This window comes from Salvelinus fontinalis, chromosome 2 (assembly GCF_029448725.1).
Source record: "Salvelinus fontinalis isolate EN_2023a chromosome 2, ASM2944872v1, whole genome shotgun sequence".
NCBI lineage: Eukaryota > Metazoa > Chordata > Actinopteri > Salmoniformes > Salmonidae > Salvelinus > Salvelinus fontinalis.
Window position 1 is genome coordinate 49,921,282 of NC_074666.1, and position 18,007 is coordinate 49,939,288.

The 18,007-nt window shown below is 40.9% G+C and overlaps 1 protein-coding gene across 1 annotated transcript in view; it reads left to right on the forward strand.

Moving 5' to 3' along the window:
* LOC129820248 (kin of IRRE-like protein 3) overlaps positions 1-18,007 on the forward strand; it is a 333,546-nt gene that overhangs the window by 230,587 nt on the left and 84,952 nt on the right. The window contains exons 4-5 of the mRNA XM_055877288.1: positions 2,803-2,960; positions 4,648-4,798. Of these exons, the coding sequence (XP_055733263.1) occupies positions 2,803-2,960; positions 4,648-4,798 (309 nt within the window). The remainder of the gene's footprint in view (positions 1-2,802; positions 2,961-4,647; positions 4,799-18,007) is intronic.

Here is an 18,007-nt window from a genome sequence, read left to right on the forward strand (position 1 = left end):
GGAGCAATCAGCCAATGAAGAAGTGCAAGGTAGCCTCAATGGCGCTGCCCATGCTATCACAAACGCTATAATGGCACAGATCGAAAGATGAGTCCTCTATCTATATCTATGGCCTGTTGTATCCTCCCTCTCATTGGTTATAATGGTCCCATGTGATCTCGCCTTCTATCGGCTGCCTTTCATCTTTGAGGACATGTATTACCATTGTTACAGCGGTCACTTGACTATCTTGTCAATATAATGGACAATCTTTGGCTCTACCAGTCTCATTGTAACTGTGCTGAACAAAGATGGCTGACAAAAGTGACAGCAATTGCCAAGGCTCTAATCAGTCCTCCCCCAGCTGTGAGGGATGAGTAATGAGCAAAGAGGCCAAGTCATGCCCTAATGAAGTCAGCTAGCTCTCTCAAACTCCATCTCCATCACACACTCTTTCTCTAACTCCCCTGCTGCTGCCAACGTGCCGTATAAGGCATTTGTCTGCATGTAGAGAGCTATACCTCTCCTAATTTACCCCTGGGAGGGAAGAAAAACGGATGACGCTAATGAAGTGAAAGGCAGTAGTGGTGATAGAAGGCCGCGGTGGTGATGTCCAATGTCTAAGTATTGCATTGAAGTGGTGGTGATGACGATAGGCCTTATTTTGTATCTATTTCGTGTAATATGTTACATATGAAGTGTATGGAAGTGCAGATTGAGCATGTTAAGGGGTGACAGAGAGATCATTGACAGATGCTGCTCTCTCTCTCCCCTTCTCTCCCTTAATCTCTTTCTGCCAAGCACTCAGGATGTGCCAGCTGCATGTTGCCTTTGATTTAGGCGTGCCCCAGATCTGCTCTCTAATGAGCTGAGTGTTTAATCAATAATTCCCTGAAGTTTGAATACAAATCTAGGGTGATCAGAGCTGGTTTCACACAAGAATGTAAGTGTCATTAACGTGCTGGGATTCGGCGAAACTCTCCCCAACTAGCTACCCTCTTTCCTTCTGTCTTTCTTTCTGCCTTTCTTTCATTCTATCTTTCTTTTCATCTTTCTCTTGCATGAAATGAGGCAGACTCTCTGGTTTCTGCTTCCTCTTTTTCCTCTGAGTAATCGCTCACCTGTGAGAAGTGTCAGACCACACAAAGCAGTAGCAGGGGTGAGGATGATGATGTATAGCCCCTATGTAACGCAGTCTAAGTGATTTCCTACCACTGAATGTGTATTTGAAATGTAGGCTACTTGTTCATGATGATGTACAATATTTGGATTTGCGACTACGTTGAATCTATATACTTCAGCCCCCATGCTGCTCTGAAATTAAGTGTATTTTATGCTACAGTGCCTTCAGAAAGTATTCATACCCTTTGACTTATTCCACATGTTGTTGTGTTACAGCCTGATTTCAAAATGCATTAAATATATATACTCCATAATGACAAAGTGAAAACACCTGGATTGTACAATATTTGCACATTTTTCTTTTAAAAATTCTTACAAGCTCTGTCAAGTTGGTTCTTGATCTTGCCATAGATGTTCAAGTCAATTTAAGTCAACACTGTAAGTAGGCCACTCAGGAACATTTAATGTCGTCTTGGTAAGCAAATCTAGTGTATATTTGGCCTTGTGTTTTATATTATTGTCCTGCTGAAAGGTGAATTTGTCTCCCAGTGTCTGTTGGAAAGCAAACAACCATGTTATCCTCTAGGATTTTGCCTGTGCTTAGCTCTATTCCATTTATTTTTATCCTAAAAAACTTGCAGATGACCAGCATACCCATAAAATGATGCAGCACCACCATTTTTGAAAATATGAAGAGTGGTACTCAGTGATGTGCTGTGTTGGATTTGACCCAAACATAATATGTTTGCCACATTTGTTTTCAGTTTTACTTCCGTGCCTTATTTGTATTCTGTACAGGCTTCCTTCTTTTCACTCTTATGAAAGTTAGTATGTTGGAGTAACTACAATCTTGTTGATCCATTCTCACTTTTCTCCTATCACAGCCATTTAACTCTGTAACTGTTCTGAAGCCAAAATGTACCTCAAATTGAAATCTTTGAACGATTTCCCTTCTCTCCTGCAACTGAGTTAGGAAGGACGCCTGTATATTTGCAGTGACTGGGTGTATTGATACACCATCCAAAATTGTAATTAATAATTTCACCATCCTCAAAGGGATATTAAATGTCTGCTTTTTTACCCATCTACCAATATGTGCACTTCTTTGCGATGAATTGGAAAACCTCCCTGGTCTTTGTGGTTGAATCTGTGTTACAAATTCAGTGCTCGACTGAGGGACCTTACAGATGTTAAACACGATTATTGCATGCAACTTATTATGTGACTTGTTATGCACATTTTTATTCCTGAACTTATTTTAACTTGCCATAACAAAGGGGTTGAATACACAACAAAATGTGAAAAAAGTCAACCGGTGTCAATACTTTCCGAAGGCACTGTACGTTTTCTTCCCGGACTGAAACATCAGAAGTGTTACCCTGAGTTGGCATACAATGTCATAGCAGAGCCTGTTAAAGGGATAGTTCATCGAAATTGCAAAACAACATATTGATTGCCTTTTACACTTGCATTGGTTTTGGGCCAAACATGCTGAAGACTTAGCATTTAGAGACAGTGGCAAAACCTAAGCATGGATTGCTGTTTTACCATGTCTATAAACTGCTTACAGGGCAAAGAAACCAATATGTAATTTGTTGTTTGGATGAACCACTATTGTAAGTCTTTAACTGCTCTACAACAGTACAAATCTAATAGAAAGTAATGCAAATTAAATAAATGCATCTTTATGGTACTCCACAGTTCCCCCTGATGACCCTGTGATTGTTGGGGCGCCTGTGGTGAGCCTAAGGGCCGGCGACCCCCTCAACCTGACGTGCCACGCTGACAACGCCAAGCCTGCCGCCTCCATCATCTGGATCCGCAACGGGCAGGTCCTGAATGGCGCCATGTACTCTAAGGTAAGGATGTGGGCGTAACTTCCACTAGGGATGGGGCAGGACATGTCCCCTCCCATTCTAAAATTGCAGTTTTATAATTTCACTGTAGCTACGGATCTAGACTGGGTATGGTTTGGGCTAGTTTTGATTGATCTCTGTGCTGACCTGACTCTTTCAACAGGACATCGCTATTTGTACATATTGAAACAAATTCAACAACTTAACCATTACACCAAGAGATTCAAGCGGACTTATTAAGGTTGCTACAATGTCCCCTTCCTACGGAAGGAGCGCCCATCACTTTTCTATCTGCAGTCACTCATACCCAGACTTTGATGGCATCACAGTAACATCATCCCACTTCTGACACCAATGTATAGAATTCAGGGGGTTGCACTGACCAGAACTCCAGTGAATGTCAACCTGACACCATAGCTGTTACGCCAAGAGATCCAAACCTCTTCGCTACATGTACTGTATGTACTGTAGGTACTGTATTTATTAACGGATAAATTCAATACATACTAATAAAACTGTTATTATAACTCTATACAAGACAGGAATCAGTTGCACTCACTAAAACGTTTTAAAGATGCATGCACTGAAATTGAGTTTACATAAATAAATTGATTGTGCACCTGAAATGTGTCTTTTGGACCTTGATAAGTGGTGTGGTCTCTCTTCCCTCACTTGGAGGAATCCTTCCCACTCTTCCTCTCTTCTCCTCTGTTTACTCATCCTTTCCTCGAAGTGTCCTGAAAAAGGCCTCGCTCTGTCAGTTTAATGGCAGCTGAGATTTTTTATTTGATTCACGGGGCAAGATGGACGTTTTGCTTTAAACATGACAAAAAAAGAGAAAGCATTCCAACACTCTACATTATGGATGTGTTCATGGGCAATTTGTTCACTTTGTCAGCCCTGAGTAGGAAACTGAGAAAGTGAGAGGCCGCGTTTAATCTTGCAGTGTGATCTTGCTCGTTCTGGGGTGAGTCTAACCCACACAAACTGACTGGAGGGCAGTTCACTCAATGTAAGCCCATGAATTAGACACAGGCAAGCCACTTAGACGTATGTATTTTTATATCAGCGCTCTCCTTCCTGATTAATTAAATGTCTCAAAGCTTGAGAAATGTTTTTGGCCTTTTGAAAAAAGAGAGGACTATTTTGGGGAAATAATTATATTGGGATCTTGATGGTTAATAACTGACACGGAGAGTGTATAGCTACTTTGTTAGTACTTAATATCAGCAACTGTATAGAACGTTCGAAACTTTGGAAAAACACACTTTGAGTCAGATCATGACTTGGCTTGGCATATCAAGGCATGCAAGTGGAGGCAAACGATAGAGAGACGACTGATTCCATCTGTCCAGTATGACATCAGAAATCTGCAAGATATGTACAACTAAACTCTATAATATGTAATTACAAATATGTTACTACTACGTTATTACTATGTAATTCAGGGCAAGCCATTCTTGAGATTCATGAGGTCATACAGTTTGTATATATTGCATGATGTACTGTAAATCGATTGCTACCCACCTACTGTATTACTTGCAATGGCAGTGATGTGTGCTTGCCTTATTTGCTTTAGTTGCTCTAGTCACTCTGGATAAAGATGCTAAATGAACACAGTGTAAATGTCATTTAAATAAGACATCTTGTGATGATAATAGCGACCTCTGGTCTTGCATTGTTTCCTCAGACACTGTTGCGGGACGAGCGAAGGGAGAGTACAGTCAGTTCACTCTACCTCTCTGCCTCCAACATCGAGACAGGCCAACAAATCACCTGTCGGGCCTCAAACAAGGCCTTGCCCAATGGGAAAGATGCCATTGTCACCATCGATATCCAACGTGAGTACAGCGCCCTATATCTCACACTAGCTCACACTAAACTCATCCATTGGTATATCTCTTTGAACAATCAATCACTGTCTTTTTCCTATTTCTACTGCAGAATTATACCCCTAACATTGCACATGCTAACCCGACATCTCCAATATTTATTAACATTGTCTTTTGGAGGGTCCAAGGCTGGGTTTTGACAAACACTGTCGAAATGTGAATTCTATTAATTGCAGCACTTCCCATTCAAAGAATAATTCACATATTTGATGTTGTCTGGGAGCACAATGGAAGAGATAATGTGTTTGATGTCGTGGTCTCAGCCAATGAAAATCAATGTTAGTGTTTGCTATTTGATTCTTCATTGTGTGCACTTCTCTTTCTTTCTTTCTTTCTTTCTTTCTTGTGCTCAACCTGCCACTAATCATTTATACAAAAATCCTATCAAAAGAGATTCCTTCCGAATAGTGAAGGAACAAAATGCAATTGTCAGAAGGTATTATTTGATTTCTAAAACCATTTGCCGTAAGTTAGGGATTTTGAACCAAGGGCTTTTGCATCCCTCACAGCTCCTTCAAAGCTATTAAGTTTGACTAATAAAACTGAAATACTATTCAAGGATTCATTACGTTTGACAGCTCCATTCTTCCTCATCGTGCATTCTTTTTATTTTTGTGTCTCATCCAAAAGGAATCCTCTCCCCAAGCCTTGGCATGGGGAGAGACAGAAACAAGAGCGCTAACTGACTAGCTGTTGTTGTGTGTACTGCCAGAGAGGGGCCTAATCGTTTTGTCATGAAAAACAATGGCACATTTTTCCCTCGCGGCAAATCAACTGCTGTATAAAAACAAATGTTTGATTCAGCTCTAGCTCTTTCTGTTTGGGTAACCTTGAGTTTGCCTGAAATAAAAGATATACCTAGCAGGCAGCAGCAGCAACACTGGAGCAATAGTGATGCCATTTGTGCTCGAATCGATTCGGGTAATAAGGTGAATCTGATACCGATCGTAAGCGGAGCTCGTTTGATAGGAATGAACTGCAACAATGCAGAGTTGAGGACAGGACTCTCCCCAATACACCAATAGTGGTGGAAGAACAAAGCCCCCCAAGAGTAACACACTCTATTGGCATGGCAAAGCTGTAGGAATCAATTCTCCTCAGGATGGAAATGTGAGAGATGACGACCCCCCCCACCCCCCCGCCATAACAGACTGAGAAGAGCTTGAGCGATGGGTCTGCCTTTAGCACTCAGCATTAACCTTACTGATTTCCAATTGGGCATTCGCGTGGGCCCACCTAAATGTGTCTCTTGTTTCACTTTGCATGCGCATTCAGCAGCAAAGAGAGGGGTGGGGGGGGGGGGTAAAATAAAACACAAGGAAGCAATTTAGAAAAGTGGAAAGCCAGACATAAGCCACTAGCCACAGGCTCCCCTGTTACCGAGGGTGGGGGAATGGAAACAGGTGTTGGATGAATAAGTGATGACAGCGCGTGGCGAGGAGAAGAGGCCACGAGGCTCGTAGGGGTCCTCAGGGGGGGCGCTGACTGCCACAAGGGGCGCCCTACTGTCACAGTAGCCAGTTAATATTGATGAGAGGCAGCTGGTTTGGGTGACGGTGGCGGGCGGTGTGGAAAGAAGCACACACACACACAAACACATGCCCCATAATACATTGGGCAGAGGGCAGACAAACACGGGGGAGGAGGGTTAGCTCGGGACACGGGGCCCGTCTAGTTGGCGATTCCTAGCTCTCTGTCTATGTGAATGTGTTCCTGACCACCTGATTATCTGTGGTGATCCACTATGCAGTAGAAAGGAGCACTGTAGAGTTTTATGTCTCATGGGTTTCATGGCCACATCTTTATAACAATTCAATATTGATGAGATGGTAGACCATGTATCTAGAATGCAATCATCTCAGCACACACAACTCCCATGATGCTCTTCGGCACAACCCCAATACACATCTCCTCCCGTCCTACTTAAATTGTCCCCATTATGAACCACAATTATGAGCAAACTTACAAGCAAGTATCTTGGTGCCCGTCTATCTCTCGTAGGGTAACGGTGGTCAACGTGACTCTCAATAACAATGTCTTTAGACTGTGGTGTAGGCATTTGAGTAGCCTGTGTCACAGTCTCGTCACATCCTTGAGTGGGTGCGGCTGATTCAGTGTCCTGAGAACGTGCCTGTGAGCCACTACTGGGTCAAGGTGTCACCCAGTAACAGTTCTGGATCAGACAGGACTGGCGGTTCTTTCGGTGTGGCTTTACTCAACAGTAATGGATCTGTGTGCCTTTTTCAGATGACATTCTATGCAGTCTTAACAGTGTAGGACACAGTCTGAGCAGTGTCTGTAGCAGCAACCCACTTTGGTCCATTGAGGTAGTTCCTGGCTAAGACAATTTCTCTTGGATTGAAAGGGCTGTCCTTTGCTTTCAGTTCACAACATTTGACTTGACTCTCCTATTGACGTCGCAATGTCTCTTTTGCGTTCGGAGGTTTGAGAAGGTCAAAGCTTGTGTGTAGATCTCTCCTCACGAGTAATGAGGAATGTTCTTGTATTTGTATTTATTATGGCTACTCTTCCTGGGGTCCAGCAAAATTAAGGCAGTTTATACAATTTTAAAAACATTACAATACATTCACAGATTTCACACCTCACTGTGTGCCCTCAGGCCCCTACTCCACCACTACCACATATTTACAGTATAAAATCCATGTAGGATAGAAGGATGCTGTTCAAGCGTTGGTGCAATATCCCTTGACCCTGAGACGCGTTCAATGCATGTTTCATGGTCTGTACCAGGGCTTGGAACCAGTTCAGGGAACAGAACCGAAAACCGGAAAAAATTGACATTTTTCAAGGAACAGAAACGGAACCTGGAACAAAAGTGATCCATACTGTTCCGGAACAGAAGCGTTATTTTAAAAACAGGGGAACCAGTTAATAACCAGTTATTTTACATTCCAGGCATTTTTTTCCAGTCCCACAACAAAATGCAAAGCCTTCACTCTGTCACTCAGAAACATATTCCAGTGTCTGCCTGCAAGCTCAAAATCTTTGCCTGTGCATTTATAGCCCCGCCCCCTCCCCCCCCGAAGCATAGGCTTCTGACTATACTGACGTTACATTGGCACTTGATTCAGAAGATAGGGAGAGAGATTTTTAATTAGCTAGAGATCAGATGAGGGCAGTGGGAAGGTAGGCCCCTAAATGTCATGTAATCTAAGAAATAAGGTGAGTAGGCAGCCAGTAAATTGCTATTAACTTTAGTGAACTATTAACAGAATATATTTACAAAATAATAAATATAGGAGCAGTCAGCATAATACATCAGGATGCACAACTGCAATGCGTTTCAACTACTAGAGTCTTCCTCAAGAAGCGTTGAGCTAGAGACAAATGGATAAACTTTTTCAATGCTAGTTAAGATTACTATAGGCCTAGTTATCAACATTTCACGTTGGATTTATTAATTTCAAAAACGTAAGACGTGTTTTTAATTCTGGTACAGCTCTACACACACAAGCTTGTTAGCTAACTAGTTCAAGCACATTCAAAGTTACTCCATAGAAGCCCCTCCTCCTAGGTATAATTCTGTGGACCTAATTCATATAATGCATGTCATAAAAAGATGTCCAGCGCTTCAAGCCTCCTCCTCAACCATCTCTCGCTCTTTCCCCACCTGCAAAATTTCAGTTTCATCTTGCTCCATAATCTTTGTCTGTGCATCATGCAGGTATACAACTAGCTTGCCTGCTCTTTCTGCACTGACTGATTAAGTAATTTAATTAGCTAAATGTAAAAAACTTGATTTCACAGGTTAAAAAAGGAAAAAAGGCCTCCCCAGGGGTGCAGCGGTCTAAGGCACTGCATCGCAGTGCTAGCTGCGCATCTACAGATCCTGGTTCAATACCAGGCTGTGTGGATCTGTTCAGAACTAAACAATTGCAAAATAATTTCCAACTCCTGGTTTGTACAAACTTTTCTTCCAACCTATTGGTTGATGGATGATACGGTGCAGACCTGATGTGCTATACACCAATCACCGGGAGGAAAGTGGCCATTTCTTGGTCACTAGCTAAGGTTTTTTGAAGCAAGCAAGTAGGAGTGGCGATCCGATGGTTACTGACAATTTTCTTTTGGCTGATATGCCCTCAATTTTGATTTTGGAACAGATTGTTAGTTAACCATTAATGAAGCAAAGACATGATTTAATTAGTGCCAGAAAAACCAAGATGGCGGACGGAACACAGCAATGTAGATAACCTCAAGATTAAAACGTAATATTCAATATCGGTAAATTAGACTAAATATTAGCACTTCATAATCTGGTGGGTAAAAACCTTTAATCTGGATAACAACACAAAACAAATCATAAAACTAGAGAAATGTATCAACAAATATTACGAAAACAAGCAACACCCAAACATGACGGAGAGTAACACAGAGGAACCTATCGGCAAAACAAAAATGTGACTCTTCTACAGACACAGACAATTGAATCTTTTCACCACCGGGAATGGTAAAGGTCGAAACCGATCTGTTAAAATCAATAAATGACAAACTGTGCATACTTGAACTAGTCAGCAAAGATATTAAAGAGTTTAAGGCAAGCCTCAAGATGAGTGTTGAAAAAGCTGCGACATTGGAGAAAGACACAAACAAGTTAAAAGGGACAGTCAATAAGATTGAAACCGAAGTTAATGAGCATAAAAAGGAGAACATCGTTCTGAGAGAAGTCTTACTTGACATACAGACTAGATCCATGAGAGAGAATCTGGTAGTTACAGGTATCCAAGAGAAAGAAGGAGAAGTTCCTGAATGTGTAGTTAGAGTTCCTCCTTCCAGCGCTTCAGATCCCACACGAAGCTATCGACAAAATCCAAGACGAACATATACACTGCTTCGGACAGAGAGAGCAAAAGTATGAACGCCCAGTAGTTGACAAATTTGCTTCCTTTAAAGATAAAACAATGGTTAAAAGCCTGGGTAAAAGACTTGCTGGCACGAAAATATGCACGAATGACCAGTTCCCGAAGGAAGTTCTGTATCCAATTTACAAGGAAAATAGATTGAAAGGGAAACGCATAGCTCTCGTAGTCGATAAACTATATTTTGATAACCAATTGTTCAGAGACAGAAAGACTACGCCATGGCTATTCTAAAAATTACAAAGTTCTCATAGAGGAGGCAAATAATGAAAGACACCAATACTATCGCTTTTCTATCTATCTTCAAATATAACTAATTGGAACACAAAAGCACTAATTCAACATGGTGGAGATGAAAACAGCAGACAGAAGGCACAGTGTGTGGGTATGGGTGGATGTATTGAGATGGATGGGGTGGTGGGTGTTTTTTGGTGTTTGGTAAAGGGTGGCATTAACTTCTCTGGGATATGTGGGACGGTAGCATCCCACTTGGCCAAAAGCCAGAAAAAAATGTAGTGCGCCAAATTCAAATATAATACTATAAAAAATCTATCTTTCATGAAATCACACATGAAAGACACCAAATTAAAGCTACACATGTTGTGAATCCAGCCAACATGTCTGATTTCAAAAAGGATTTACGGAGAAAGCACACCAAACAATTATGTTAGCTCAGTACATAGCCACAGAAAAACCCAGCCATTTTCCCAGTAAAAGATAGTAGTCACAAAAAGCAGAAATAGAGATAAAATGAATCACTAACCTTTGATGATCTTCATCAGATGACACTCATAGGACATAATGTTACACAATACATTTATGTTTTGTTCGATAATGTGCATATTTATATCCACAAATCTCGGTTTACATTGGCGCCATGTTCAGAAATGCCTCCAAGATATCCGGAGAAATTGCAGAGAGCCACGTCAAAAAACAGAAATAATCATCAGAAACTTTGATGAAAGATACATGTTTTACATAAAATTAAAGATACACTTGTTCTTAATGCAACCGCTGTGTCAGATTTAAAAAAACTTTACGTAAAAAGCACACCATGCAATAATCAAACATAACAACATTTCTCCTCCATATTGGAGTCAACAGAAATACGAAATTACATCATAAATATTCCCTTCCCATCCTCATCAGAATGCACTCCCAGGAATCCTAGTTACACAATAAATCATTGTTTTGTTCGATAATGTTCATTACTTATGTCTAAGTAGCTACTTTTGCTAGCATGTTTAGTGCACATGTCCAAACGCTCGCGCAAATGCAGGCGAACTCGGACGAAAACTTCAAAAAGTTATATAACAGGTTGAATAAACTGGTCAAACTAAGTAGAGAATCAATCTTCAGGATGTTGTTATCATATATATATCCAATAACTTTCCAACCGGAGCATTCCTTCATGTCTGTAGAAGTTATGGAACGCAAGGCGATATCATGAGGGAAGCGCATGACCAGGAACTGGCATTCTGCCAGACCAATGACTGAAACACCTCCCATCCGGCCCCACATCACACTAGAGGCTTCATTCTACGTTCTACAGACTGTTGACATCTAGTGGAAGGCGTAGGAAGTGCAAACAGATCCATATCTTAAAGGGAATTGAATCGGCGATGAGTTGAACATTGACCAGTCTCAGAATTCTCACATTTTTTCTCAGGTTTTTGCCTGCCATATGAGTTCTGTTATACTCACAGACATCATTCAAACAATTTTAGAAACTTCAGAGTGTTTTATATCCAATAGTAATAATAATATGCATATATTAGCATCTGGGACAGAGTAGGAGGCAGTTCACTATGGGCACGCAATTCATCCAAAAGTGAAAATGCTGCCCCCTATCATAAAGAAGTTGTTAAGTGAGTAAGAAAGGAAATGGTTGCATATCCCAGAACCAACGTATGTCTGTGAGCAGGGGTTGTGAGAGAGCTTTCAATTTTGTGCAGATGAGGAATATTCATTTTGTAATGAATTATACATCTTGTTTATTTATTCTCCTATCGTGGTGGAACTGCATTTTAAAATAAATTATGCATCTAATTTATTTACTGTCCTACTGTATCATGGGGAACTATTTAAAAAAAAATTATACATCTAATTTATTTTTTTTATGATCCTATATTGATGGAACGGTCCACCACCCTATATCCTATACACCCACCTGAACGACGCAGACGCTAATGAGAAGTCCCTATCTGTTTTATGGGCCTGCTGTAAGCGGCGTGTATGCAGCTAAAATGCCGTCAGAGACCTTCTAGAGCAGCACCGCCCCCTCAAGATTCTGAACCTGCCTGGCAGGGTTGGTCCTGCAAACCAGAGCCCCCTGATGGGAGAGCATAATATACAAGGAAATTCTCAAAGCTGCTAATGAGAACCTTGATGACCTTGTACCTAGCCGGTGGGGATTCCGTTAGGGTGCCCCCAGGCAGTGGCAGTGTTGGCAACACTAGCTGCAGTAACCCATGTGGAGATGGTCACACTTGGACATTCAGAGAGGGGGCATCTTATTGTGGCCCTGGTGGCACAAAATCAAAGGTTTGACTGCACAGAGATGCTTGGGAATATGGTCACAACGGGGGACCATGTGTGGGTGTTTCAGGGAAAGGGGGTATATCTGACCTCCATCACCTAGGACGTGACAATGGTTAATCAAATCTCCCCATTTCTGCCCATTTTTTTGCTCAGTTTTGCAGGCCTTCTCATACTGCTGCAACTGTATATGCATTCATTAATCAAGATCTTTCTTGAGTTGGGCTCTGGAATGGTGCAACTGTTGAGATTCTGAGTCTACAGTTGTTGTTGGGGAAAGGGGTTGAGGGGTTGTGGTCACTCACCTGATGGTCACTCACTTCAATATTGTCCTCAACCATAGCAATATTTTCATTAGTCATGTGCAATTCTTTCACTTCACTCACTGACGTTTCATCCTCAAGTTCGCTCATTTAGCAGTTTTTATTTCCATAGTTTGTCTTCACAGTTGAATAAATGTCCTTTCCTTTACACATTGTATATTCTTCCCTTTTTAATCACATTGTTTTCCCGCTCCAATGTCCATCTCAAATCATTTTCTGCCATCCATGACTATGCAAATTCTCTCTCTTTTAGCTAGCTCGACTATGTACTTGCCTCTGCTAGCAATACACTGTGCTAACATTAGCCTAGACAGTACCATGGAAAATACGTTTCAGATTTGTAAAAATGTACTTCTTAAGACAGAATATATCTTGTAGGTTCAGACTTACCCGTTGCATATCTTTTGTTATATCTCATGGGTTTCATTACTATGTCTTTATTACAATTCAATAATGATGAGATGGGAGACAGGAATCATATCAACCATTTATCTAGAACGTGATCATCTCAATACACACAATTCCCATGATACTTTGAGACACAAAGTGATGGACAATCCAAGTCTTTTCAGTGAGTCTTTCATTTGGCTTTATTTGCCATAGAACCACAAAAAAAACTTCAATATGAAGCCCAAAAGTTAGGCTATGATTATGTCAGGTTGTGAAATGCACGTTTAAATACAATTTTGCTTGGCCAAATTATTAGATCGACAACCAAAATATATATATTTTGTACGCAATGAAAAAATTGGTATGGACCAGATTGACACTCTCCACTATTTATTGTATCAGTGAGGATTCACCCTCTTCAGATAATTATTTATCTGAAAAAAATATGTTGTTTTGAGCTCAAAATGCAGTACTAGCAGTATGCAAATCAGGAAGCCAAATGAACAGCTCTTTCACCGATGTGCTTCAGTTTCTGACGTTCACCAAAAAGATCTGTTCAAACAGAGACCTTCGTTCGCGAACGACCCATCAATACAATACACAACAATAAGCAGGGGGAAAAAATATTTTATTTTCCAGCCCGCTGTTTACCAGGTACTTATCAATTCATAGTTGCATTGTAATTACACTTCCGCTTCTTTGGTACACAAGAAGTAACCAATTGTGTTATTTGAAGTAAGTACGAAAAAGTATCCGTTGTTACCACATAGTTTTTGTTGTTAATACCATGTAACCAACAGTAAGCAGCAGCTGAACCCTTTCTCCTCTGTAGGGAGACAAACAAATGAACAGGGGGGTTTATTGCATCCAGTCATCTCCTTGCCTTGCTTATTAGCGAAGTAATGTGTCTAATCGGTGGGCAGCTAATGGGCTGTACCTGAGCATGCATCCTTTCAATGTCATTATTTGTTCTGGCACCCACCCTAATACAATAATGAATTAAAACATGAAATTAAAACCCTTGTAGAAAAACCGTCACTATCAAAGTGGCCTTTAATCACATTGTTTGATTTTAGTCTACTACAAATACAGTCTTATTAATACATGCACAGTGGTATCAGTACTACTGTATACAGTGTCCATATTAGGACAGTACGTCCTGCTGAGATTGAGGCTGTCCAATCATGGACCTTGCTGTACCGGTAAAGTGCATAAACAACAGGTACACTCCCCATATCGAACACATACAGTTTGTATAGTTGAAGTCGGAAGTGAACATACACTTAGGTTGGAGTCATTAAAACTCGTTTTCAACCACTACACATTTCTTGTTAAAAAAAATATAGTTTTGGCAAGTCGGTTAGGACATCGACTTTGTGCATGACAGAAGTAAATTTTCAAACAATTGTTTACAGACAGATTATTTAATTTATAATTCACTGTATCACAATTCCAGTGGGTCAGAAGTTTAAATACACTAAGTTGACTGTGCTTTTAAACAGCTTGGACAATTCCAGAAAATAATGTTATGGCTTTAGAAGCTTCTGATAGGCTAATTTACAGTTTGAGTCAATTGGAGGTGTACCTGTGGATGTATTTCAAGGCCTACCTTCAAACTCAAAAGAAATTAGCCAAGAATTGTAGACCTCAGCAACTCTGGTTCATCCTTAGGAGCAATTTCCAAACACCTGAAGGTACCACGTTCATCTGTACAAACAATAGTATGCAAGTATTGTCACGTTCTGACCATAGTTCTTGTGTGTTTTGCTTGTTTTAGTGTTGGTCATGACGTGAGCTGGGTGGGCATTCTATGTTGTGTGTCTAGTTTGTCTGTTTCTATGTTTGGCCTAATATGGTTCTCAATCAGAGGCAGGTGTTTTGTGTTGTCTCTGATTGGGAATCATATATAGGTGGCTTGTTTTGTGTTGGGGGTTGTGGCTGGTTGTTTCCTGTCTTTGTGTTTTTTCTGCACCAGATAGGGCTGTATCGGTTTGCCACATTTGTTATTTTGTATCGTTGTAAGTGTTCACAGTTTCGTTTTATTAAACATGTTGAGCACTGGCTACGCTGCGTGTTGGTCCGATCCCTGTTACACCCTCTCTTCTCGTGAAGAGGAGGAAGGCTGCCGTTACAAGTATAAACACCATGGGACCGCACAGCCGTCATACCGATCAGGAAAGAAACGCGTTCTGTCTCCTAGAGATGAACGTACTTTGGTGCGAAAAGTGGAAATCAATCCCAGAACAACAGCAAAGGACCTAGTGATGATGCTGCAGGAAACAGTTACAAAAGTATCTACAGTATATCCACAGTAAAACGAGTCCCATATCGACATAACCTGAAAGGCAGCTCAGCAAGGAAGAAGCCACTGCTCAAACTGCCATAAAAAAATCCAGACTACGGTTTCCAACTGCAAATGGGGACAAATATCGTACTTTTTGGAGAAATGTCCTCCGGTCTGATGAAACAAAAATAGAACTGTTTGGCCATAATGACCATCGTTATGTTTGGAGGAAAAAGGGGGAGGCTTGCAAGCTGAAGAACACCATCCCAACCGTGAAGCAAGGGGGTGGCAGCATCATGTTGTGGGGGTGCTTTTCTGCAGGAGGGACTGGTGCGCCTCACAAAATAGATGGCTTCATGAGGATGGAAAATTATGTGGATTTATTGAGGTAACATCTCAAGACATCAGTCAAGAAGTTAAAGCTTGGTCGCAAATGGGTCTTCCAAATGAACAATGACCCCAAGCATACTTCCAAAGTTGTGGCAAAATGGCTTAAGGACAACAAAGTCAAGGTATTGGAGTGGCCATCACAAAGCCCTGACCTCAATCCTATAGAACATTTGTGGGCAGAACTGAAAAAGTGTGTGCGAGCAAGGAGGCATACATACCTGACTTAGTTACACCAGCTCTGTCAGGAGGAATGGGCCAAAATTCACCCAACTTATTGTGGGAGACTTGTTGAAGGCTACGCAAAACGTTTGACCCAAGTTAAATAATTTAAAGGCAATGCTACCAAATACAAATTGAATGTATGTAAACTACTGACCCACTGGGAATGTGATGAAAGAAATAAAAGCTGAAATAAATAAATCTCTTTACTATTATTCTGACATTTCACATTCTTAAAATAAAGTGGTAATCCTAACTGACCTAAAACAAGGAATTTTTACTTGGATTAAATATCAGGAATTGTGAAAAACTGAGTTTAAATGTATTTGGCTAAGGTGTATGTAAACTTCCGACTTCAACTGTATTTAAGCATTTCATGTACATTTCTGCAGTACAGTAAGCACTCTGTATGTACCCCTTGTTGATACTGTACAGAAAGTATCTTAAAAAAAAACAGCTTTCTCGTCCCCAAAAAACGAAGACGTTATTTTTGAGAGGTCCTTAAATTTTTTCCTTGGCTTTCTTCTGAGTGACACCACAATGATCTGCAAGACTCAATGCACAAGAAGGGCGCGAGTCCGAGGGTCTCCAGGAGTAATTGCATGTAGTGGATAAGAGCAGTGCAATAATACTGCTCTTTTTTTTGGGGGGGGGGGTTAATTAATGGCCAAATGCAGATGTGTTGTGTCCACTGGGAACCACACGCAGACTCTCTCTCTCTCTCTCTCTCTCTCTCTCTCTCTCTCTCTCTCTCTCTCTCTCTCTCTCTCTCTCTCTCTCTCTCTCTCTCTCTCTCTCTCTCTCTCTCTCTCTCTCTCTCTCTCTCTCTCTCTCTCTCTCTCTCTCTCTCTCTCTCTCTCTCTTACATAGCCACACACACACACACACACACACACAATGTATCTCTTCACAGCAAAGACACACTCACTCTTCCAGCTAAAGTAAGAAATCTGCTTCATCAAGCTGAAGGAAGCTGCCTAGTCTCTCCCAGGAGTCTGCTAGCTCTCGCTAAAATATCCCCATACATTTACATTCACCAGAAGTATCTATCTCTCTATTAGAACCTCCCCATTAGCAACTTCACAGTTTTTTTTGACAGAAGGCTCCTAAGGAAGTGAACATGATAGGTGAGTTTCATGGGGGTAAGGTTTGTGCCTGTGGGTGACTGAGCCTGTGAGCCCCATTTTGTCAAAACCTTCATCATTGCATTGTCATGGATTTCATGGCAAATTAATTAGTCATTGGCTTTTTAAAATAAATTCAGCTTTAAAGCTGAAGATCCCTTGCCCCCTTTCCCACCAATGGAATTACTAATCTGCGATGTAATATTGTCATCTGCAACTAAGCATTTATGAATCTGCATCTGGTCACATTAAAATAGACCCTCAGGATATTATGTACAAACACATGAAGACCCCTCTCCCAGTCATTCTCATTATACAGTTCCCCACCTCTCCCTCTTTTCAAACGGTGCATTAGCCTTCATAAGGTGGGTGGAATTGTATTTGTTTTGTCATTCCAGCCCATCCTTCTTTGTTTGCTATCTAATTTGAAAACCCTGCAGGTGTGTTAAAAAAAAAGATGAATCCTGCAACATAAGGCCTTGTGAATAGAACATCTGTCCGACGCGCAAATGTGTTCTCTGATTGAAATGCATTTGACTGTTAATGAGAAATACGGCCCACAGGTATCTGCTGTTTTGAATGTAGAACCGATATTCAAGTCAGTTGGAACCAACAGACTGGGGTAGATTGAGGCAGTCTTCAAAGGTGGATCAACTTTGAAAAGCACAGGCGTTTGATTTTCCATAAGAATGACAAGCACAAAAACATTAACAGAGAATCAAGCAACAACAAGACCTTTTCGACAACCATTTTTCTTGAACATAATTATCTTTAGAAGTGTCTTTTTATAATTGTTGTCGGTGTTGTTATTCTGCCTTCCATTGTTCCCGAACAGTAGCTTGTACTCCCAAACTTTCCCATCAAGGCCAACCAATCAATCTTTCCCTCTTTGAAATATGAAGATGTTGTTTTACCATTGTCAGTCTGCTGTCTATTGTGGTTGAAGTACACACAATTGGAAAGCAGAAAATAAAAGCAGCTAAGGTAACAATAATGTCATACGCCCACTC